The sequence below is a fragment of the Podarcis pityusensis genome (genome assembly GCF_964106645.2).
Source record: "Podarcis pityusensis genome assembly, chromosome: 6".
Taxonomy (NCBI): Eukaryota; Metazoa; Chordata; class Lepidosauria; order Squamata; family Lacertidae; genus Podarcis; species Podarcis pityusensis.
In genome coordinates, this window is record NC_138030.1 from 2997056 (window position 1) to 3021340 (window position 24285).

The window sequence follows — 24285 nt, forward strand, 5'->3', positions numbered from 1 at the left end:
CTGGAATCCTAGACTTGTAGAGTTGGAAGGGGCCTCCCAAAGGCCATCTAGTCCAACCCCCTGCAATGCAGGAATCTCAGCTAAAGCATCCATGGCAGACGGCCACCCAACCTCTCCTTAGAAACCTCCAAGGAAGGAGAGTTCACCGCCTCCCGAGGAAGACTGTTCCACTGTCAAACAGCTCTGTGGAGGCAGCGCATCGCCATCATGTGAGAATGTTAAGGAAGGTAGGAGAGGATATGCAGTGGTACCTCTAGTTGCGGACATGATCCGTTCCGGGGTGCCGTTTGCACCCCAAATGTTGCGTTTGCAAAGTAAAGGAAGGATTGAACTCTGATTAATAAGAATACACACAGAGACTTGAACCAGCATGACTCTGGGAAGGGTGCGTATAATCGTGACTCTCTGTGCCTGTCCGTCTAATCTCCGCAGCCCCCGGCCCAGGGCGTTTTATTCACAAAAGAACTTTTTACAGAGTGTTCGTAAGAACCAATCAGATTTCCTCCGAGCATTTAAACAAACCCACGTGGGGACAAGTTAACCTATAAACACTAGTTAGCATGCATATATTGTGGGGTAAATAAGTTGAGAACTACAAAGGGGAGCATCTGGCAACCCCAGAGGTAAGAAATAAACATTATAAGAAGGGTGGCCAGAAAGACGAGATCACTATCACCTTCATGTGAGATCTGTTTCCTGGCTCCAAGATTAACATCTTAAGATAAATATATAAGAAAACTACATCAAAGAAACTTGCCCACTATCTTTATGGCCCAGGATGCCTGCCTGGCGAAGCAACTGCTGTGTATGTGACTTATGAAGAGAGAGAAATGGGCAGCAGAGGCAAAAGGGCATGAAAAGGACATGAATGTAGAATCTTATGGGATTTACTCAAAAATTATCGTCAATATATCAAACCCAGTCAACACAATGTTTTCATCGTGGACATGATGGCTTGATGTATATTTTATAATTCCTCATGGTAATCCCATCTGATCCCTACACCAAAAAGTTGGCAACTAGAGTGCCTCTTCCACGCATGTGCACAGCTCGATCAAGCGTGCATGCGCGAAGCACACAGATCACTTTTGCACATGCACGAAGTGCGCAGATTGCTTTTGCACATGTGCAAAGCGTGCAGATCACTTTTGCACAGGAGCAAAGTGCACAGAATGCTTCTGTGCATGCGAAACCCGGAAGTATACACTTCTGGGTTTGCCGCGTTTGCAAGCTGAAAAGACGCAACATGGACCTAACGCAACACAAGGTAGGACTGTATTGTTTTGCTATGATCCTCCCTCACTCACGCTAGAGTGCAAACAGCTGAGCATGTTCCCTTTGCAACATAATTGGAAGCAAGTTGATGATTTGTTAGAATCCTTTAATTAAGCAATCCAGTCTGGCTTATCCAGTCTGGCTTGTTCCTGGTAAGTTTCCCCTTTATTTCCCTCTCATAATAACATCTTTCTGCAAAGATGAGCCATGTGCTGGCTAAGCCAGAAGAGGAGATCCAAGAGAGAAGTCTAAAAAGGGAAGATGTCTGCGTGGCTAGCCCTTTTACAGGGTCTGCTAGGGTCCTGCTCATCTACCTGGTCACACACAAGGGGAGGAGGCTCCAGAGCAGGTGTGACAGGAAATCCTCCCTGTCTGGAGCCACATTCCCCTGTGTGTCCACTCTGGGCAACAGGAAAATGTTGTACGTAGGACCCTCGTACCTATGGGACTGCCTCTCCCGGTATGCCCCGTGGAGGACCTTAAGGTCCATAAATAGTAGCACCCTAGAGGTCCCGGGCCCTAAGGAAGTCAGATTAGCCTCAACCAGAGCCAGGGCCTTTTCAGCACTGGCCCCGGCCTGGTGGAACACTCTGTCTCATGAGACCAGGGCCCTGCAGGATCTGATTTCTTTCCACAGGGCCTGTAAGACAGAGTTGTTCCGCCTGGCCTTTGGCTTGGAATCAACTTGATCCCCTTCCCCTCTTTCCGTTTTCCTTTCTCCTGTGATGGAACTCCTGTTTGGAGGCTTCCCTGGCTTTTTTCTGGCCCATGTAGGACCAGTCTGGATAGTTGGCCTTGGTGAAGATTTGACGTTTTCATCCCCAAAAAAGTTTTGATTTGAGTTCCTACTGAAACGAGGCTGCATTTTAATGTTGTATTTTAATCTTGTTTTCAAGTTGTAATTTAATTAGTTGTTTTTATACTGGTGTTAGCTGCCCTGAGCCCGGTCTTGGCTGGGGAGGGCGGGGTATAAATAAAATTTAATAACAATACTTGACTGCTCTAGCAATACATCCCACACATCATGACATCACTGCAAGTGTTATAGTCCTCTCCTCTATGGCGAACTTTCCTAAGAACTGGTGACTGCCTTGGGGCCACCCGTAGCCTCTGATCAGATGGGCTGGTTCAAGCATCCAACCCACCAAATTTCTGCAGTTCCAAAGTTTGCTTGCAACTGACCTTGCCTGCAACGTGACTTGCATCGTGGGCACATGCTCTCTGTTTGTGGTGCCAGACCCCGGTGCCACCTGGAACAGCAAACACACCCAAGTTCCTGAGCCAGCTTTCCTGGTGTTGCTGGAAGCAGAAAACTCGCTTCTAGCAGTCAGAACAGCCACGCAGCTGCAAATTGCACACATACCTCTTGCATTGCTCAGATGGGAGCTTTTGAAGCGAGAGATGTCGCGATGGAAAAGTTTTCTGCTGAGATGCACTGAGCCTACCTTTACGGTTTGAAGGTCAGGAAGTGGTAAATCTGTCAACGCTTAGAAATTCCCTTCTTTTCCTTCTTCTGAGCAGTTTGATCTGGCGTCCTGCCTTGGGGCCGCTCTATCTTCTGGCTGCAATGCCTGAACTATTAATCAGTTAGAGTGATTAATTGGAAACATTTAATCGACTCAAAGGGTGCTCCTGGTTCAGCACGCTTAAAAGAGGCGTTTTCCCTTTTCTCGCACCCAGGAGGAAATGCATGCTCCTAGAACGATTCCTGCTATGACAAATCTGTGCATCTGTCTAAAAACAAGGAACCCAAAACTAGGCTTTTTGCTTCAGGGACACAGTTGGAGGGAATAATGTTTCTGAAAACCAGTTGCTGGAAACCACAAGAAGGGAGAGAGGACTCTTGTGCTTGGATCCTGCTTGCAAGTTTGACATTGGGGCATCTGGTTGGCTGCTGTGAGAACAGGGTGCTTGACAAGATGGGCCATTGGCCTGATCCTGCAGGCTCTCCTTATGTCTTACATTATTATTATTATTATTATTATTATCCTCCACCAAGGCCAGGGCCTTCTCAGTGATGGCTCCGACCTGGTGGAATGCTCTGTCCCATGAGACCAGGGCCCTGCAGGATTTAACCTCCTTACATCAGGCCTGGAAGACAGAGCTATTCCGCCTGGCTTTCAATTTGAACTTAGCCTGATCTTTTATTCCCCTTCCTTCCCTCCCCCTCCCCTTTTTATGAAGATTACCAGCTCTGGGATCCCACAGCTAATTCTCCCCTGGTCTCCTCGCTGGCCCAAGTGGGACTAATTTAGCCAGCTAGTCCTGGTGATCATCTAATGTTTATTGGATAGATTTCCCCCCTAAATTGATTTTTGATTTTATTGTTATTTACACTTTATACCATATTTTATGCTGGTTTTTTGTAGCATCAATTAAGTGTTTTAAATTTGTTGTTAGCTGCCCTGAGCCCGGTTTCCTGAACCGGGAAGGGCAGGGTATAAATAAAAAATTATTTATTATTTATTTATTACAAAGATAGGGGGCACTATACGCCCAAATGCAGCCACACTCCAAGTCTATTTCCTGTCCTTAGCCCTGGGTGATGGTGCCTCGTTCAGGATTACACCTGCTGTGTTTTCTTTCTTCCCAGGTCAGAACACCTTCAGAGTCAGGCCAGGCCAGCAAGGATGAGCCACTGGTGACTCTACAGAGTGCCCCAGGGACACCCCAGGCCCCCCAGCAGCCAAGCCATGGAGAGCACCAGGGTAAGGAAGAAGAGCTTCCCTACATTCCCAACTTTGCAAATCTTTGGCTCCCTTTTTGAGTTGGCCCTGCTGCTCTGGGTCACTGCTTCCCCTTGGCAATTGGATCTATTTCATCTGCTACCTGGAAGAAATCGCTAGGGACCTGATCCAACACCCTAGCCAGCCTCTGAAGGAAGCCTGTTTGCTGTGCCTCTGAAAGGTTCTGCAAGACGAAAAGTCTGCCACCCAGCCAGATGGGCCGGTTATAAATAATAAGATGATTATTATTATTAAAGTGCCAATGCCCATCCCCAATGCCCTGTTGGCCGTATCCTTCCAGTGGCCCACGTGGACACAGGAAGTTGCCTTCTCTGAGTCAGAGCATTGGTCCATCAGGGGGCCGCGTAATAATCATCCTGCAATTTTAAGACATCCATCTTGCAGAATAGCAGCATCTGCCTTTGGGAATTCCCTGCCTATTGACACCAGGCAGCCACCTTCCACTTAACTGCTCTTGGTGTCTGATGAGAACATTTCTGTTTAGGCAAACCTATCCAGATATAGGGACGCGGGTGGCGCTGTGGGTTAAACCACAGAGCCTAGGACTTGCCGATCAGAAGGTCGGCGGTTCGAATCCCCATGACGGAGTGAACTCCCGTTGCTCGGTCCCTGCTCCTGCCAACCTAGCAGTTCGAAAGCATGTGGTGCAAGTAGATAAATAGGTACCGCTCCAGCGAGAAGGTAAACGGCGTTTCCGTGCGCTGCTCTGGTTCGCCAGAAGCGGCTTAGTCATGCTGGCCACATGACCCGGAAGCTGTACGCCGGCTCCCTCGGCCAATAAAGCGAGATGAGCGCCACAACCCCAGAGTCGGTCATGACTGGACCTAATGGTCAGGGGTCCCTTTACCTTTACCTTTCACCAGATATAAAGAATATACGTCAGTTTGTTAGCCTATTGTTATCCTTCTTGGATGTTTTAAATAGTTGTTCTAAACTGGAGTTTCACTGCTTCCTTCTTTTTGTAAGCTGCTTTGAGGTGAGAGAGAGAATGTTTGTTTTACTACCTAGTGGTATCTTCTTCTTCTTCTTTGGCGATCCCTTGTAGCCGAGTAAGATTGTCTTCCACAAACACAGTTTTAACAGTGAGTCCATAAGTGACTGTGGAGGCCAATTCTGGATCCACACGTCCTTCCACAGTGGGGACATTGGTTCCCAGGCAGGAGTTGATCACGGTGTGGATTTGCCAAGCGTGCCTTCCTCTTAGCACGTTTCTCCCTTGAGTCCTGAGTTCAAGTGTCTTCAAAGCCCATGACACCTTTGGTAAAGGCTGTTCTCCAACTGGAGCGCTCACAGGCCAGTGTTTCCCAGTTGTCTGTGTTTATACTACTTTTTTTTTTTTAGATTTGCCTTGAGACAGTCTTTAAACCTCTTTTGTTGACCACCAGCATTACGCTTTCCATTTTTAAGTTCTGAAATAAATAAATAGATTTTATTTATTTCAGATTTTCTGAAATAAATAGACTCATAGAATTGTATGGTTGGAAGGGACCCCTAAAGTCATCTATTCCAACCCCCTGCAATAACACGTTGTCGTCCACACTGTTTGGCAGCTGCTCTCCAGAGCTTCACGCAGGCAGTCTTTCACAGCCCTACCTGGGGATGTCAGGAATCGAACCTGTGACATTCTGCATGCAAAGCAAACACTCTTTCCATGAGCTACGTCCCTTCCTTAAGGAGATCTGCCATATGTGTTGTCTGGGGCTCTTAAGAGTTGCAGTGTGAAGCCTCTGGAGAATATGTACCTGGGGAAAGAGATGGCTTTGTCCAAGCTTCTGTTTCACATCTCGCAGGGACAAACGAACCAATTTTAAAGCTCTCCTGTGTTGCGCTTCCTTTTCCAGGGTACCAGGTGAAAGGTTTTTTCTACAGCTGTAACCTGGCACACTTCCACTGCCATCCGAGCCCCACTGCTGCCGGTCCCAATCCCCAGTACGCTGACAATCAAAACATCAACTCAGGTAAGGAGAGGAAGAAAGGGTCTCTGTTTGAAGACAGCCAATAGCGGTTAGAGCATCGGGACTGGGACCTGGGAGAGACCAGGGTTCGAATCCCCGCTCAGCCACAAAGCTCTTGCTGGGGGTAACCTGGGGCCAGTCACTGCCTCTTTGTGCCTAGCCTACCTCACAAGGTTGTTGTGTGTTGGGGAGGAGACCCTTCAGCTCCTTGGAGAAAAACGCTGGGATAGAAATGCCATAAATAATTTTAAAAACAATGAGCGCTAGCTCAGATGCCTTTAAAAGGAGTGGGAGAAGACAATAAAGGACAACAAAGGCCTCTCCTGGTCTGCCCCACGGAGGACCTTAAGGTCCACAAATAACAACACTTTGGAGGTCCCAAGTCGCAAGGTGGTCAGATTGGTCTCAACTAGGGCCAGGGCCTTTTCAGTACTGGCCCCGACTTGGTGGAACGCTCTGTCACAAGAGACCAGGCCCTGCCGGACTTGACATCTTTCTGCAGGGCCTGCAAGACAGAGCTGTTCTGCCTAGCCTTTGGTTTGGACTCAGTCTGACCCTTATGTTTCCCTCCCCTTATGGTCTTGATTTATCAGCTACTTTTAAAATGAGGCTGCATTTTAAATTGCATTTTAACCCGTATTTTAAATTGGGTTTTCCCCCTGTCTTTTCCCCCTATTATGTTTGAGCCGGGGAGAGCGGGGTTTCCAGATTTCTCTTCTGGGAAGGGAAAGCCGCCTCCTGCTCTTGTGTTTATGGAACCAGAGAATTAAGGAGTTGGAAGGGATTCCAAGGGTCATCTAGTCCAACCCTCTGAAATGCAGGAGTCCTGCTCACAGCTGTCCCTAGGTGGGCTCAAGCCCCAAGCTTATGGTTAACAGCCAGACCCACTGACCCGTTGCTCCACAGCGGGAGGCTGCCTTTGATTCCGGGAGCAGAGAAGGGCTGTGTCCGTGGCTGTTAGCCAGTACAGGGAAATGAAACCTCCATGGCCAGGGGCAGTTGGGGGCTTTTAAAATCTTTTGTTTCCCCCGCCACGCTTTTCAAGAGGCAGAAAATCCCATTGCATTGTGCAAAACCCAGAACTCAATTCAGAAAGCAGAAGAAAATTGCAGAAAGCAAGAAGAAAATGAAAAAGAGCAAAGGTTGGCCACGCTGCTCTGCGCAGGAATGCCAAAATCTGTAACTGGGCTAGAACTTGATGAACCCAAATTTCACCCTCTGCAGGCCAGAAATAACAACAACAACAACAACTTATTTATGCCCCACCCATCTGACTGGGTTTCCCCAGCCACTCTGGGCGGCTTCCAACAGAATAGTAAAATACAATAATCTTTTGAACATTCAAAGCTTCCCTAAACAGGGCTGCCTTCAGATGTCTTTTAAAAGCCTGGTAGTTGTTGTTCTCTTTGACATCTGGTGGGAGGGCGTTCCACAGGGCAGGGGCCACTACCGAGAAGGCCCTCTGCCTGGTTCCCTGTAACTTGGCTTCTCGCAGGGAGGGAACCGCCAGAAGGCCCTCAGAGCTGGACCTCAGTGTCCGGGCAGAACAATGGGGGTGGAGACGATCCTTCAGGTATACTGGACTGAGGCCGTTTAGGGCTTTAAAGGTCAGCACCAACACTTTGAATTGTGTTCAGAAATGTACTGGGAGCCAATGTAGGTCTTTCAGGACTGGTGTTACGTGGTCTCAGCGGCCGCTCCCAGTCACCTGTCTACACAAAGCAGGGAGAAGGGGAGAACTTAGGTTGAAGGGCCAGTAATAATAAAAATACATCTTATGCCAAGCTACGTTTTAATTTATATATATTTTTAACTGTTGCTATATCTGTAGTGTCCCTGTTATACCTAATTGCAAATTCAAATGTGTCCCTATCATGTTTTATGACTTCTTTGATATTGTATGTGGGCTGGAACTGGTCTGTGACCGAAATAATAAATTCAGTCTTATGCCAAGCCTAGAGAAAGATGAAATTAAAAGCAGGCTTTGCACTGAAACGGTTTTCTCTCCCACATCTAAGGAAGTTGTGATTAATTGGCAGGAGCCATTCCTTTTCCGTTCTGCAATTCCCCTTTTCAGCTTCCTCTCTTTTAGGACATGAATTTAAGGGCCTTTCCAACGCTGCCATTCTGCGATTTCTATTATCCTTCTCCGCCTCCATTGCATCATAGAATTATAGCGTTGGAAGGGACCCAAAAGGTCTTCTAGTCCAACCCTCAATGCAGAAATAAGACACAGTGACATTTCCCCCCCCCCCATTTTTTTTTATTGGTTTTCCAAAAAATTTAGACAAACATACATCTTATTTGTACTTAATCCAATCTTAGTAACATTGTTAAGTGACTTCCTCAAATCCCCCGGCTGAATTTCAGTATATATCATTGTAACAGTTTTCCAAAACCATTTTTCTCATAAAATTAACTTAATCACTTAACATGTTTCTTTCTTTTCATTTTAACTTTAAACATGTTATTCTCTAACAATACATATTTAAATCCTAAGCCTATCTGGTATTTGCAAGTTTTTCCCATTAAGTTATCTTAACATATTTAACTAAATAGTCTTTGAATTTCCTCCATTCCTCCTGGTACTCCTCCTCCTTCTGATCACGGGCTCTTCCAGTCAGGTCGGCTAGCTCCGAAAAGTCCATCATCTTCATCTGCCATTCCTCCACTGTTGGGACTTCTTGTGTTTTCCAATTCTTAGCTGCAGTTGTAGCATACAAAAACAGTCTAACATCTTTCTTGGGCAATTCCAAACCTGTTATTCCAGGAAGAAAGGCCTCTGGTTTCTTAATAAATGTAGATTTCAACATTTTCTAAAATTCATTATAAATCTTCTCCCAGAAGTCTTTCACCTGGGGGCAGGTCCACCACATATGATAAAAAAGACACAGTGACATTTTAATTGGATAGCTCGGTTGGTTGGAGCATGGTTGCTGATCATGCCAAGGTCGCGAGTTCGTTCCCCGTGTGGGACAACTGCATAGTCCAGAAATGCCAGAGGGCTGGACATAATAATAATAATAATAATAATAATAATAATAATAATAATTTATTATTTGTACCCCGCCCATCTGGCTGGGTTTCCCCAGCCACTCTGGGCGGCTTCCACAGAGACCAAAAATACACTAAAATGTCACAGATTAAAAACTTCCCTGAACAGGGCTGCCTTAAGATGTCTTCTGAATGTCAGGTAGTTGTTTATCGCTTTGACATCTGATGGGAGGGCGTTCCACAGGGCGGGCGCCACTACCAAGAAGGCCCTCTGCCTGGTTCCCTGTAGCTTTACTTCTCGCAATGAGGGAACCGCCAGAAGGCCCTCGGCGCTGGACCTCAGCGTCTGGGCAGAACGATGGGGGTGGAGACGCTCCTTAGATGACCCTCAGGTTCCCTTACAAAGCCTGCTCTTTGCAAACTGGGCAAGATTTAACCCTCTGCTTGTCTGCTGTCAGGTGGGGGTTAAATTCTGCTGTGTTTTCTGGGAGCAGGCACACGCAGCCGGTGCAGAATTGAACCTCGCTCACCAGCTGTTTCATGACCCCTTTTGTGATTAATCTTGTTTACATCAGTTGATGCATGGTCTTTCTTGATTCCGGTCTGCGTTCAGTCATTGTTTAATGTCACTTTGCCCTGACTCCCTTCTCCCCAAGCTGCACTAAGTTCAGGAGCAGAATTGCAGGGCTTGGCTTTGTGGAAACTCCCGGTTCAGCTCAAACCATGTGATACTCTGATGCAGCTCCTACAGAATTCAGCCCCTTGTAAGCGGGTTAGGATTGCACTTTTAAGGTTACCTTGGTCGCTTTTGCTTTATTTGCAAACACAGTCTTTTGGAAGAAATCTGGCTTCTAAGAGCAGCCACCAGTTTCCCAAAGAACAACAGTTTCAGCCAGTTCCAAACTTTCTCTGCATTGGTTTTTTGGGACTTCTCCAAACAACCTTTTCCTTGAGCAGTCGTCCTGATTTGCTGACATAACAACAACAACATTTTTTTTTATACCCCACCCATCTGACTGAGTTTCCCCAGCCACTCTTGGCGGCTCACAGTCGAGTGTTAAAAACAATACATCATTAAATACAGTGGTACCTCGGGTTACAGACGCTTCAGGTTACAGACTCCGCTAACCCAGAAATAGTACCTTGGGTTAAGAACTTTGCTTCAGGATCAGAACAGAAATCACACGGTGACAGTGCGGTGGCAACAGGAGGCCCCATTAGTTAAGTGGTACCTCAGGTTAAGAAAAGTTTCAGTTTAAGAACGGACCTCCGGAACGAATTAAGTTCTTAACCTGACGTACCACTGTGCAGCATTACATATTAAAAACTTCCCTAAACAGGGCTGCCTTCAGATGTCTTTTAAAAATAGGAAAAAACGCAACCTGAAGCGTCTGTAACCCGAGGTATGACTGTACTGATTTTACCTCCTCCTGGACTTCCTAGTCAAGGAGGAGTCTATACATTTTAGAGAGGGTTTTTCCTTAATTGGCTCTTTTTAAAACCGGGTTTACGTGAGATCTAGACGGATCTCCAGCCAGTAATCTGGCTGCTGCATTTTGGCCCAGCTGACGTTTTCAAGTTGTCTTCAAGGGCTGCCCCATGTAGAGCGCATTGCAGTAGTCCAGTCTGGAAGTTCCCAGAGCATGGAGACTTTTAACTGCGTCCAGATCCTCACCTCTGCCTCCTTTTGCCCCCCAGACTGCTGGCTCCGCGTCCGCCTCTACTACTGCGACACGTTGGTAAAGGAGGTCACCACCAAAACGGCGGAGGGCTGCCGGATCACCTATCGCCCAGTTCCGGCGGACAACGTGTGCCTTTATGGTTCGAGCGGCCTGGAGCAGGTGCTCTTCCCGCCTCTGGATGCCTTGGCCGGGAGCAGCCAGTGCGGCAGATTAACCGGGCCCTTGCAGAGGCTTCTTCCCCACCTGCACCGGGGAATCCTGCTCTGGGTGGCCCCTGAAGGGGTCTTCATGAAACGGCAGTGCCAGGGCAGGGTGTACTGGAAAGGGCCGCTGGCCCCCCACGAAAACCAGCCCAACAAACTGGAGAGGGAGAAAACCTACAAGCTCCTAGACACCCAGCAGTTCCTGCAGCGTGAGTATTATTATCGTTTATTAAATTTATTTTTTCCTTTCTCCTCCTGTGATGGAGGGATGCTGGTGGTGCTGTGGGTTAAACCACAGAGCCTCGGACTTGCCAATCAGAAGGTCGTGGTTTGAATCCCCGGGACGGTGAGTTCCCGTTGCTCGGTCCCTGCTCCTGCCCACCTAGCAGTTCGAAAGCACGTCAAGTGCAAGTAGATAAATAGGTACCGCTCTGGTGGGAAGGTAAACGGCGTTTCCGTGCGCTGCTCTGGTTCGCCAGAAGCGGCTTAGTCATGCTGGCCACATGACCCGGAAGCTGTACGTCGGCTCCCTCGGCCAATAAAGCGAGATGAGCGCCGCAACCCCAGATTCGGCCATGATTGGACCTAATGGTCAGGGGTCCCTTTACCTTTACCTGTGATGGAACTCCTATTTGGGGACCTCCCTGGCTTTTTTCTGGCCCGTGTAGGACCAGTCTGGATAGACTGGTGAAGACTTGACATTTTCATCCCCCAAAAAGTTTTTGATTTGAGTTTCCATTGAAATGAGGCTGCATTTTAATGTTTGAATGTTGTATTTTAATCTTGTTTTTTAAGTTGTATTTTAATCAATTTGTTTTTATATCGGTTGTTAGCCACCCTGTGCCCAGTCTTGGCTGGGGAGGGCAGGGTATAAATATTATTATTATTATTATTATTATTATTATTATTATTATTATTTCCCTGCAGGTCTCGGGGCGGTTCGCAAGAGAAAACCACAATATAAAAACGCCAAACGCACAAAATAAAAACAGAAGTAACTCAATAACTCCCCCTCCCACACACACATTTTAAAAGGGCATTGGATCAGCCCAAGGCCTGGTTAAAGAGGAATGTTTTTTCCTGGCACCTAAAGGTGTATAATGAAGGAGCCAGGCGAGCCTTCCTGGGGAGAGCATCTCACAAACGGGGAGCCACCTCAGAGAAGGCCCCGTTCTCGTGTTGCCACCCTCCAGACTGTCATTGGAATTCTACTCAATATTGATCCAGAGCAGATCTCCAAAAACGTATAGTTAGCAAAGTAAAAACTTAAACATGTTGCAGGATTCCCCCCAAAATAGACCAGAGGCAGTTAATATTTCATCCAGCAGAGCTTTACTGCTACTGAAGATAAATAAAACTTTATTTATCTTCAGTAGCAAATGAACATAATGGTCACAGTTCCAGTACATTCGGGACTGGCCCTGTCCATACGAAATCCAGTTGCAGCAGACTTAACTTAAATTTACAATAACTTATAATAAGACTAAAACTTACACAGAACAGCACACCAGAAGGAAAAGAGATCGAAAGAGAAAGTGAATCCCCGGATCCTTCTGGTCTCTTATAGTTAGCATGACCTTGGCAGAAGAGATAACAAAACCAGTTAACGCCAGCTGTAATCAGCTTCTCTGAAGGAATGACCCAAACATCATGAACCCACCCCTAGGAAGACTTGCCTGTGAGGGAATCGGGACCTTGGCCTGCAAATGGCCGGTTCAGAGAGCCTTGGGTCCTGGCATGCAAAAGACGAACAGGTTAAATCTGTAATGATACACTGGGCAAACTATTTGGGCATAACACTCAGATGGCAGATTGGGAAAGGTTATAGAAATTGAATCTGAAACGGCATGTACACTAAAAGAGAATTGTATGAAAGTGATGTGCCGGTGGTATTTGACTCCTAGTAAGCTAGCAAAAATGTATCGAACAAGTACAAAAACCTACTGGAAATGTAAGGAAAAAGAAGAGGTCGTGTAAAGTACTGAAGGCTTTTTGGGGAAATGATATATATAATGAACTGGAAAAAAAATGTTTAAAATAACTTTTGTTTAAAAAACCAGAAGCCTTCTTATTAGGAATTGTTGGTACCGACATCCCAAAGGAAATGAAAATACTTTTTATGTATGCAACAACGACCGCTGTAAGCACATGAAAACATTAGCAGGATTTTAACCTCACTTGTAATGTAACAAGTACCATGGACAATATGGATAGTTTTAAAATACAGATTATGATATAATATGCAGTTGAAAATGTGGACGTTAGGACCCATGGGCGGCATAGCTGTCAACTTTTCCCTTTTCTTGCGAGGAATCCTATTCGGAATAAGGGAATTTCCCTTTAAAAAAAGGGAAACGTTGACAGCTATGATGGAGGGGATGGGGGGAAGTCTCAAGTTTCAGAGAAATCTCTTTATATGGATATGTATTTGGCGTTGTTATAAATTTATATCTGTAAAATCAAATAAAAATGACTTTTTTTTTTTAAATAAAGAGAGAGCCTCGGGTCCTAACTGCGATCTTTTGTGTGCCATTCAGAATTACGGGGCTTCCTGATCCATGGACATGCGCCGCCACAATATCAGATCTGCTTCTGCTTTGGGGAGGAATACCCTACAGCTCCCGACCAGAAACCCCACAAGCTCATCATGGCACAGGTAGGTATTGGCCAGCAGCCGCAGAGTGGCGAACTCAGGATTCGGACCTAGGGAGTGGTGGGTGTCAAATAGGGATGAGTGATATATTGATTCATCGCCCATATCGTGATACTGGTTTCATAATTTTTGACCTGGCCATATATTGGCAAATCATGATGTGTGTGTTCGGGTTGGGAGATATATTGTCCAAAACCAGTTTGAAGTCCATATTGTGATACCGGTTTCATAATGTGGCAGTATATCACAATCAGGGACGCGGGTGGCGCTGTGGGTTAAACCACAGAGCCTAGGACTTGCCGATCAGAAGGTCGGCAGTTCGAATCCCCGCGATGGGGTGAGCTCCCGTTGCTCGGTCCCTGCTCCTGCCAACCTAGCAGTTCGAAAGCATGTCAAAGTGCAAGTAGATAAATAGGTACCGCTCCAGCGGGAAGGTAAACGGCGTTTCCGTGCGCTGCTCTGGTTCGCCAGAAGCGGCTTAGTCCTCCTGGCCACATGACCCAGAAGCTGTACACTGGCTCCCTCAGCCAATAAAGCGAGATGAGCGCTGCAACCCCAGAGTCGGCCACGACTGGACCTAATGGTCAGGGGTCCCTTTACCTTTTTACCTTTATATCACAAATCATGAGTTGGGAGGGTGTGCCAAAATCACAATGCAGGTAAAACCGTGAAACCGGCCGGTGCCTCTACCTGGCTGCACCCTTGTTTCAGACTCTGCGATAATCGGTACCGTGGTACCTCGGGTTACAGACGCTTCAGGTTACAGACTCCACTAACCCAGAAATAGTACCTCGGGTTAAGAACTTTGCTTCAGGATGAGAACAGAAATCATGCTGCAGTGGCGTGGCGGCAGCGGACACCCCATTAGCTAAAGTGGTACCTCAGGTTAAGAACAGTTTCAGGTTAAGAACAGACCTCCAAAACAAATTAAGTTCTTAACCCGAGGTACCACTGTATTTCACGATCTTCAGCTGGTGATATATCGCAGTGTTGAAAACCTGATATTGCCCAGTCAAAAACGTCCTGGTCGTGAAACTAGAAGATGGATGTCAGGATGAGGACAGTGGCCTGTCTCACTTCCTGTACCCAAGATAGCATTGGTTTGGGGACTGGGGAAAGGAGATGGATTGGTGGAAGGGCAGGGACTAAATATCTCGAGGTGGTGGCGGGGCAGTGGAATTTGCCTGACCTCCCATTCACAGTTTCTCCTCTGCTCACCAGGAGGGGCAGTGAGGCCAGCGTGGTGCAAATACTCTGAGAGAGCCAATCCAGCGCTCCCGCTGGTATGTTTGCCCCATGGCAACCTCACCACTGCCTCTTCCTCCTCCCTCGCAGTTGGCGGCAGCCCCTTGCCCAATAAAAAGCATTATTCAGAATAGCAGTTTGCATGACCAACTAGTAAGACAATAAAATTCAGATCAGTAACAATTAATTGCACATTTATTCAAAATGGTATAGTGGTGAGCATAGCTTCCTTCCAAAATCCAATCAAAACTGTTTAGTTCAATTCAACAATAAATGATGAACTACGGTTGCCATATCTCAAAAAGTGGGAATCTGGACACAGGGAAATGCTGCCAAGCGCTGCTGCTGGTCTGCCCGCCACCTCCTCTCCTCCCCCTTGCAAAATGCGACCAAGGCTGGGGGGCAGAAAAAGCAGCTGTGGAAGTGTCTCCCACGATACAAGTGACCCACTTCCTGTTTGTGGCCAAACAGCCCACTTCCTGCCTAGTTATGACCTTCCATTTCTCACCCCCCGCCCCCAGGTTGAACCGGTGTTTGCTCATGATCTCTGCCTCCATGCCCAGCAGCTGGGACCTCGGTTCCTGCAGGACTCTCACACGGGCATTCCCGACGTTCCCAAGAACATCATCCAGATCCTGAAACAGCTGTGCCCGCCTTGAATCTGCTGGAAGTGGCATCCTTGGCTTGGTGGCTGAAGGACAAGGGACTTGCGGGCCTTAGGGTTCATAGAATTGGAGAGTTGGGGGACACACCGAAGGTCATCTAGCCCAACCCTCTGCGATGCAGGAATCCGGCAGAGGAGAAATCTTGGTGCCTCTCCTGACTGTCCTGGTTTAGTCACCTGGGTGATCTGCCCCTGCTATGCTATCTAGAGTACCTGACTGGCATACACTAAAAAGCTTGTTTGAATAGAGGGGTTTATTTTTCACAAGCCCAGATGATGTTTCTTGACCGTCCCATTTCAGAAGCACAGCTGAAATGCACACATAACAGGGTTCTAGCTTAGTTTTCACACTGCAACACTTTTGGTTGGAATTTTTTTCCCCTGCATAGCATCTTGTGCACATAGAGCCTGAAGTGGTACAGCTCAGATGCAAATCCTCAGTTTGGAAGGGCAGTTCACTGTTTTGCGGTGTCCTCTGTTTGAGGGTCGCCCAGTCCAAGTCTGGTTTAAAGGTCAGGAACCCTAAGGGGGGGCTTGAATTTGCCCACCTTGTCAGCACCCCGAGCAGGCAAGACAGACGTTACCTGGGCAGTCGATACCCCATCATGGTGAGACGCACTGTATTTCTATTTAAATTACAGCAGTCATTTCTACATTTCATGCTATAGCCACAAAATTACCATCATAATATTTTTGTTATTTATATGCTTGACTGGGTTGCTCCCGACAAAACCTTAAAAACACAATAAAACATTCACCATTAAAAATTGGCCTGTACAGGGCTGCCTTCAGCTGTCTCAATATGCAAACCAATGTCCTCTTTGTTTCCCCCCAAGCATTCAGGCAGCACCAACGACTGGATATTTTTACTCTGGGTGTGCTTTTAATGTCTTTATGCACTCTTATTGCAGTCTTTTATTCTTGTCATAAATTGGCTCGGGACTTCTTGTCCTGGGAAGCGATTTGCAAATTCAGTCGACCAACCCTAGCCTTCTCTAATGCACACTCTCTCTGTGCTTTTGGGCTCTTCAAATACAATGAGCAAATCTCAGTGTGGTTGGGTTTGGAGTGGGCTTTCAAGCGATCCAGCGAGCATTTATTTGCATTTATTTCTTTGCTTTGAAGTGTGTGATTTGCTCTGTCCTTCCTTACTTAAAGAGTAGAAGAGGAAAGTTTAGCACATCACTTTAGAGATGGTGGGGGAAGGAAAGGCAAAAATTGGACTACCGTGCCTTTAATTATAGTTGTGTAGAAGAGAGATGGCAGAAAGTGAGGAGGAATTAAAGAACCTTTTAATGAGGGTGAAAGAGGAGAGCGCAAAATATGGTCTGAAGCTCAACATCAAAAATACGAAGATCGTGGCCACTGGTCCCATCACCTCCTGGCAAATAGAAGGGGAAGAAGTTGAGGCAGTGAAAGATTTTATTTCTTGGGCTCCTTGATCACTGCAGATGGTGACAGCAGTCACGAAATTAAAAGACGCCTGCTTCTTGGGAGAAAAGCAATGACAAACCTAGACAGCATCTTAAAAAGCAGAGACATCACCTTGCCAACAAAGGTCCATATAGTTAAAGCTATGGTTTTCCCAGTAGTGATGTATGGAAGTGAGAGCTGGACCATAAAGAAGGCTGATCGCCAAAGAATTGATGCTTTTGAATTCTGGTGCTGGAGGAGACTCTTGAGAGTCCCATGGACTGCAAGAAGATGAAACCTCTCCATTCTTAAGGAAAGCAGCCCTGAGTACTCACTGGAAGGATAGATCGTGAAGCTGAGGCTCCAATACTTTGGCCACCTCAGGAAAAGAGAAGACTCCCTGCAAAAGACCCTGATGTTGGGAAAAATGGAGGGCACAAGGAGAAGGGGAGGACAGAGGATGAGATGGTGGGACAGTGTTCTCGAAGCTACCGGCATGAGTTTGAACAAAATGCGGTAGGCAGTGGAAGACAGGAGTGCCTGGCGTGCTCTGGTCCACGGAGTCATGAAGAGTCAGACACAACTAAACAACAAGAAGAGAGAATTTCAGCAGCTGCAGCCCAGGACTATTAAAGGCAGATGAACCTTGTTGTCTTCTGTATCTGGGCACTCTGGGATGGGAGAGGGGAATGGGCAGCAGGAACACCTGAAATTGGTGTGTCAGTCCTGTTTCATCCCTAGTTTTTTAGAGACTGGGGCACTTCCAGACTGCCACTATTTCTGCGGGGGATTCCGTCAAATTCAGGTTGCGCAATTGCAATTGCTTTGGATGTGTTGTGCAACAATCTCACTTCCCCCAAAGGCTGGACTTTTTGCAGTTGGGAAAGTGCACTCGAAAGTGTGGGAGGACACACTTGACGCAACATTGTGTGATCTCCCACCCCCGCAAAATAACAGAATGAATCTTCTTTAAATAGCTTAAGTCGTCTTAACTTCTCTGCAAATAGATCAGGATGAAGCGCCCTGGACAAATCTCTGCAAGCCCCCTGCTAACCTTCGCTGAGGTCCTGAGCAAACACATTTCCTCCCCGCAGGATTGCAGGCCTGTGCAAGAGAGACTGGCAGAGACAGGGTTGTTGTAATGCGGCGAAAATTCAGACCTGCGCAGCCACAGATGAGTACTTCCCAGCCTGCTCTTGGAGCTTCTGACAGCAGCTTGATACACAGCCGTGCTGGCAAGGGATGATGGGAGTTGTAGTCCAAAGTGGGCTGCGACTGCTAAGAGTTGTAGTACACAACAACAACTGTAGGGAAGTTTTCAATGTTTTATTGTGTTTTATAATATTTTGTTGGGAGCCACCCAGAGTGGCTGGAGCAACCCAGTCAGACGCGTGACATATAAATAATAAAATTATTATTATTATTATTATTATTATTATTATTATTATTATTACTACTACTACTACTACTACTACTACTACTACTGCACCAGATTGTCAAGGGTCATTGTAAACAAACAGTAGATCATGGGTAGGCAAACTAAGGCCTGGGGGCCGGATCCGACCCAATCGCCTTCTAAATCCGGCCCGCAGACGGTCCGGGAACCAGCATGTTTTTACATGAGTAGAATGTATCCTTTTATTTAAAATGCATCTCTGGGTTATTTGTGGGGCATAGGAATTCGTTCATTCCCCCCTCCAAAATATAGTCCGGCCCCCCCACAAGGTCTAATGGACAGTGGACCGGCTCCCTGCTGAAAAAGTTTGCTGACCCCTGCAGTAGACTTTGGAGAAGATCTTTTCTTGCATTTGCCGCTAGGGGGAAGCAGGATCCCATTGTACAAGACACCGCAGTTTTCATTCCCAGTGCTTACCTCGAGTTCTTAAGAGATTCCCAATTTAGTTTGAAAACAAAGTGATACACAGGAACCTCCCCGTGGGCTGAACCCTGGTTCAGAAGCAACATCTGGATATCCCTTCCACGTATGGTACATGTCAGACAAGCAGGATAGCAAGGGAATAAGAAGTTTAAATCACTGGGGGCTTTTCTCCTAGTGGTGGTTCATGTGCAGGAGAGAGCAGAGAAGCATTTCTAATGCAGATGAGCAGCTTGGGCAAGGTCCAAGCCTTCTCAGGGATTGTCAGCTGCTGAAACTTACGCATGTGAACCTGTTGAAAACTCTTCTTTGAGGAACCTGCCCACTGTGGATTTAATAAGAGGTTTGTTCCAAGATGTGTCTTGTGACTCTGAAAAAGCACTCAGCCAGGACTGTGAAGCTACAGGACTTCTAGTGCTCATAATATGGATTTCTTAAACTTCCCATCTCAAAGGGATCCTGAACTCTTGAAACCAGCTACCTACTGAGCCTCTATATTGCTTTTTTTGCTTATACTGTGCCTTCGCCAATATAGTTTTAATTGCATTTTATCTATGAGCATGAGTTCTTTCTACAAAAATGGTATGCAGTTATTGAAATAATTTGTACTTTGCACGTTTGCATGGTCTGCGCATGTTTCTCGCTTTGATTCGGCGAACATAGTTCTGCAAAGACCTAGCGAAAGATGAGAGAAGGTAGAAGACGATGAGGCAGGCGGCCACTAGGGGGCATGTTTGCTGTGCTGGGGGGTTCAGTACAGTGGTACCTCGGGTTACATATGCTTCAGGTTACAGACTCTGCTAACCCAGAAATAGTGCTTCAGGTTAAGAATTTTCCTTCAGGATGAGAACAGAAATTGTGCTCCGGTGGTGCGGCGGCAGCGGGAGGCCCCATTAGCTAAAGTGGTGCTTCAGGTTAAGAACAGTTTCAGGTTAAGAACGGACCTCCGGAATGAATTAAGTACGTAACCATTTGCTGCTAGTCTTCCACTGCCTCCCGCAGTTTGGTCAAACTCATGTTTGTAGCTTCGAGAACACTGTCCAACCATCTCGTCCTCTGTCACCCCCTTCTCCTTGTGCCCTCCATCTTTCCCAACTTAAGGGTCTTTTCTTCTCATGAGGTGGCCAAAGAATTGGAGCCTCAGCTTCAGGATCTGTCCTTCCAGTGAGCACTCAGGGCTGATTTCCTTCAGAATGGAGAGGTTTGATCTACTTGCAGTCCACGGGACTCTCAAGAGTCTCCTCCAGTACCATAATTCAAAAGCATCCATTCTTCGGCGATCAGCCTTCTTTATGGTCCAGCTCTCACTTCCGTACATCACTACTGGGAAAACCATAGCTTTAACTATACGGACTGTTGTTGGCAAGGTGATGTCTCTGCTTTTTAAGATGCTGTCTAGGTTTGTTCAGGCTTCAATCCTAGAGACCTCTTATCAGGGGTGCCAACTTGAATAAAATATTTGGGGGGAACATGTAAGCCTCACCCCGCATAATTGATCACAAGACATGACACACACAACCCATTTATATGGCAATGCCCATCAACTGGGGCAGGGCTCAGCACCCTCAAATATTTTATTGGGGGCAAAGGGACCTCAACTGCTAGGAGTTGGCTCCAATGATGATGATTTATTACTTGTACCCCACTCGTGTGACTGAGTTGCCCCATCCACTCTGAGCAGCTTCCAGCAGAATATAAAACAACGCAGTGATGGAATTGTCAAAAGGCCCTCGGAGCTGGACCTCAGCGTCCAGGCTGAACGATGGGGGTGGGATGAGGCCGTTTAGGGCTTTCAAGGTCAGTACCAACTCTTTGAATTGTGCTCGGAAACGTACTGGGAGCCAATGTGTGTCTTTCAGGACCGGTGTTATATGGTCTCGGCATCCGCTCCCAGTCACCAGTCTAGCTGCCGCATTCTGGGTTAGCTGTACAGTGGTGCCCCGCAAGACGAAAAACTTGCTAGACGAAAGAGTTTTCCGTTTTTTGAGTCGTTCCGCAAGACGAATTTCCCTATGGGCTTGCTTCGCAAGACGAAACGTCTTGCGAGTTCTTGCGAGTTTGTTTCCTTTTTCTTAAAGCCGCTGAGCCGTTAATAGCCGCTAAGCCGCTAATAGCCGCTAAGCCGCTAATAGCCATGCTTCGCAAGACGAAAAACCGCCAAGACGAAGAGACTCGCAGAACGGATTAATTTCGTCTTGCGAGGCACCACTGTAGTTCCTGATTCACCTTCAAAGGCAGCCCCACGTAGAGCGCATTGCAGTAGTCCAAGCGGGAGATAATCAGAGCATGCGCCACTCTGGTGAGACAGGTGTGCAGGCAGGGAGGGTCTCAGTCGAGAGTAAGACCCGCTGACCTCAGTGGGACTTCTAGGCAAACCTACATAGGAGGAATCAATCCCAAGAGCTCTCTCGCCTCCTGCAGTTTCCAGAAACTGGTTTTCAGAACCATTGCTGCCTCCCAACTGCAGGCAGAAGAAAAGAGTTTTGGATTTGATATCCCGCTTTATCACTACCCTAAGGAGTCTCAAAGCGGCTAACATTCTCCTTTTCCCTTCGTCCCCCACAACAAACACTCTGTGAGGCTGAGAGACTTCAGAGAAGTGTGACTAGCCCAAGGTCACCCAGCAGCTGCATGTGGAAGAGCAGGGAATCGAACCTGGTTCACCAGATTACGAGTCCACTGCTCTTAACCACTACACCACACTGGCAGAGCATCACCACCTTGGCTTTTAGCTATCGATAGCTTGTCTAATCTGCTTTCCAAGTTGGTGGCCATTTCTGCCTCTTGGGGGGAGTTCCATAGTTTAACTATGTGCTGCGTGGAGAATAATTCCTTCCTTTCATCTGTCTTGAATCTTCCAGCACTTAGCTTCACAGGATGCCCACAAAGTTCTAGTTGTCAGGGGAAAGGAAGAGCAGCAATTACCCGTCCTGGCCCAGATGTAGTCACTGACACCAAACATTTATGGGGTAGCGCCAATCTTGCCCTGCTGCCTGGTCCTGGGCTGCTGCCTTCTAGTTTATAAACTCTCCTTTGACTATTGAAACAACCCAAAACGACCTAGCTGCAGCTTCCAGGCTGCCTTCAGCACCTCCATCCTGGGCTTGCCTCCCGCCAGCTGCGTCTGGGAAAGGCTTTGAGGTGGCATTTCCTCTTGCGCGGAGGCGATGTTGCTCAGAGGCTGGCCGGCTTGCGAAGGAGCAGGAGCTGCTCTCGGCCCCTCCTCTGGGTCCCTGTGGGCAGGAGGTGGAGCCGCTCGGCTCTGCTTTTCCAGGCGGGAGAGAGGCTGGACCACAGCAGAGTTTCAAACCAAGTCAGTAGGACGGGAGTCTCCCCAGGACTCGCGGCTGCTTGGAGGAGAGAGAGATGCAGCTGGAATATCTCCATCCGGCTGCTGCTTCCCGGTCCAGCCTGCCTCCCCTATGCGAGGCTGGAGGAGGAGGAGAAGGCAGCCAGCTGGCCGTGGGCTTCGGCAGGTACGCAGCCCCAGAGCCATTCCTGGGGTCCCGTTCGCCGCTGGCCCCCGAAGGGACCAAGCCACCGTACAGCTACATTGCCCTCATCACCATGGCCATCCAGAGCACCCCAGAGAAGAGGATCACTCTCAACGGCATCTACCGCTACATCACGGCGCGTTTCGGCTACTACCGGGAGAACAAGCAGGGCTGGCAGAACAGCATCCGCCACAACTTGTCTCTCAACGAGTGCTTCGTCAAGGTGCCGCGGGACGACAAGAAGCCCGGCAAGGGCAACTTCTGGACCCTGGACCCCGACTGCCACAACATGTTCGAGAACGGCAGCTTCCTGCGGCGGAGACGCCGCTTCACCCGCAAGAGGGGCGCCGAGGGCCACAGGAAGCCGCTGGCCAAATGCCCGCTGTTCGTGGAGAAAGCCATCAAAGTAGAAAGTGGTTCTGGTTCTTCGTCAGCTGCTGTGGGCCTGCTCCAGGGTTCCTGCCAAGAGAAAACGCTGCCCTTAGAGGTGCCCGTCGTTGGAGGCCGAAGCCCCGGTGACCCGGCCCTTCCTTGCCAGGAGCACCTGGGCTCCGGAGGCCTGGCCTGCACCAAGAGCTACCCACCAGGGCAGCAGTGCCTTGCTCCGCCGCAGTTGGTGCCCAAACTTCACCCGTACGACCGACAGGCCTGCTACCAAGCCCTTCTGGACTGCTCCCAGGCGAAGGAGCCAGCCCTGGAGGGCATGCAAGCCAGCCCTCTTAGCCAAGCGGGCGACAGGATGGCGCAGGCACCTGCAGAGGCTAAAGAGCCCCTTCAGGGCAGCCCCAAACCACCTCTGGGGCCTCCCAAGAGCGGGCAGGATGGGAAGGTTTTTGGGCAGCTGGCCCCAACTTTCCTGGGCCCTAGCAAGGGTGCCCAGGCCTGCAGCCGCCAGCCGTTGCCTTTGGAAGGCCAGGCCTTTGCCAAGCCTGCTGTCTTGCCCGTCTTCGGCTCCCTGGGCTACTCGGGAGCCGATTCCCTGAGCGGGAACTACCAGTGCCGCCTGCAGGCCCTGAACTTCTGCGTCAACGAGCATGGTGGCTGCAGCACAGCCTTGGAGCACCTTTTGACAGCCACCGTGGCCACTGGGTCCTCGGCCCCCAGCCAGCCAGCCCCCTTCATGCCACTTCAAGGAGAGCAGGAAGCCTGGGGCGGGGGGCCCTTCTCCCTCCAAGGGGGCAGCGGGTACCAGCTAGGGCTCCCCCACTGTCTCTACAGGACCCCTGGGATGTTCTTCTTTGAGTGATGGAGGGGTTCAGGGGGCGTGTTTCGGGACCAGACAGCACTCGCGTCCTCCCCGCCGGGGGACCAGGGCTCGACCCCCTATGTAAGTTATTGACTCTTGACTGGCAGAGCGAAGAAGGGACTCTAAAATAGCAGAGCCCTCCAGCTTCCGACTGGCAACGCTATCGTCCCGTCCGGATAAAAACAGCAACGGCAGCTCCCAGCCGGCGGATGGAACCTGCTTTTTTTTAAGAAGGAAAAATTGGTTAGCGGAATAAATGCACTCCCCACTTCTTGATGCAGATTCGCTTTCTCTGTCGGCCCGGGTGGGAACTGGGCAAAGGGGAGGGGGCAGGGGTCGGGACACATCTGGGCATGTGGTTTGTGGCAGGACAGGGCTGGGCTGGAAGGTTTCAGAAGTGGGTTTTTGCCAGGGCATGAACGGTGTTTGCAAAACATCCTCTGAATTCGCCTCGATTAACCACGTTGCGTTCTGGTCTGCAGCTCGCTAAGCAAGCAGATGTGCTCAGTGTGGGGGTGGCCGAAGGTCTCTGCGCCCAGAGGGGTCTGCTGGGGGGTCCTTTTGACCCAGATGTGGCTGCCAGGTGGCCAGAATTTTCCCCTTGACCCAAGGAAAAAATAAAACCAGGGCTTGTGGAAGATGTTAGGTGGTTTCATGTTATTTTCCTCCTTTCTTTGAGTTTTATTTTAAAGATGGAACCCTTAAGAAGCCTGCCTTCTGCACATGCACATAGGTAGCCTTGCCTTGTGGCAACTTATTTAACAAGAATGTCCCATGTCATTGGGAAAAAGCCACTCTGAGCATTCTGTTTATTTATTGCAGTTAAAGGTATAGGTAC

At 48.3% G+C, this 24285-nt stretch overlaps 2 protein-coding genes across 2 annotated transcripts in view; both read left to right on the forward strand.

The window, feature by feature from the left end:
- Positions 1–19258, forward strand: part of LOC308480079 (interferon regulatory factor 4-like) — a 28225-nt gene extending 8967 nt beyond the window's left edge. The window contains exons 4-8 of the mRNA XM_081011385.1: positions 3869–3983; positions 5864–5980; positions 10670–11065; positions 13394–13512; positions 15276–19258. Coding sequence (XP_080867511.1) covers positions 3869–3983; positions 5864–5980; positions 10670–11065; positions 13394–13512; positions 15276–15413 — 885 coding nt within the window. The 3' untranslated portion in view covers positions 15414–19258. The remainder of the gene's footprint in view (positions 1–3868; positions 3984–5863; positions 5981–10669; positions 11066–13393; positions 13513–15275) is intronic.
- FOXS1 (forkhead box S1) overlaps positions 1–23727 on the forward strand; it is a 62863-nt gene extending 39136 nt beyond the window's left edge. Inside the window, exon 2 of the mRNA XM_081011391.1 lies at positions 21028–23727. Coding sequence (XP_080867517.1) covers positions 22074–23447 — 1374 coding nt within the window. The 5' untranslated portion in view covers positions 21028–22073 and the 3' untranslated portion in view covers positions 23448–23727. The remainder of the gene's footprint in view (positions 1–21027) is intronic.
- Positions 23728–24285: the final 558 nt, after the last annotated feature.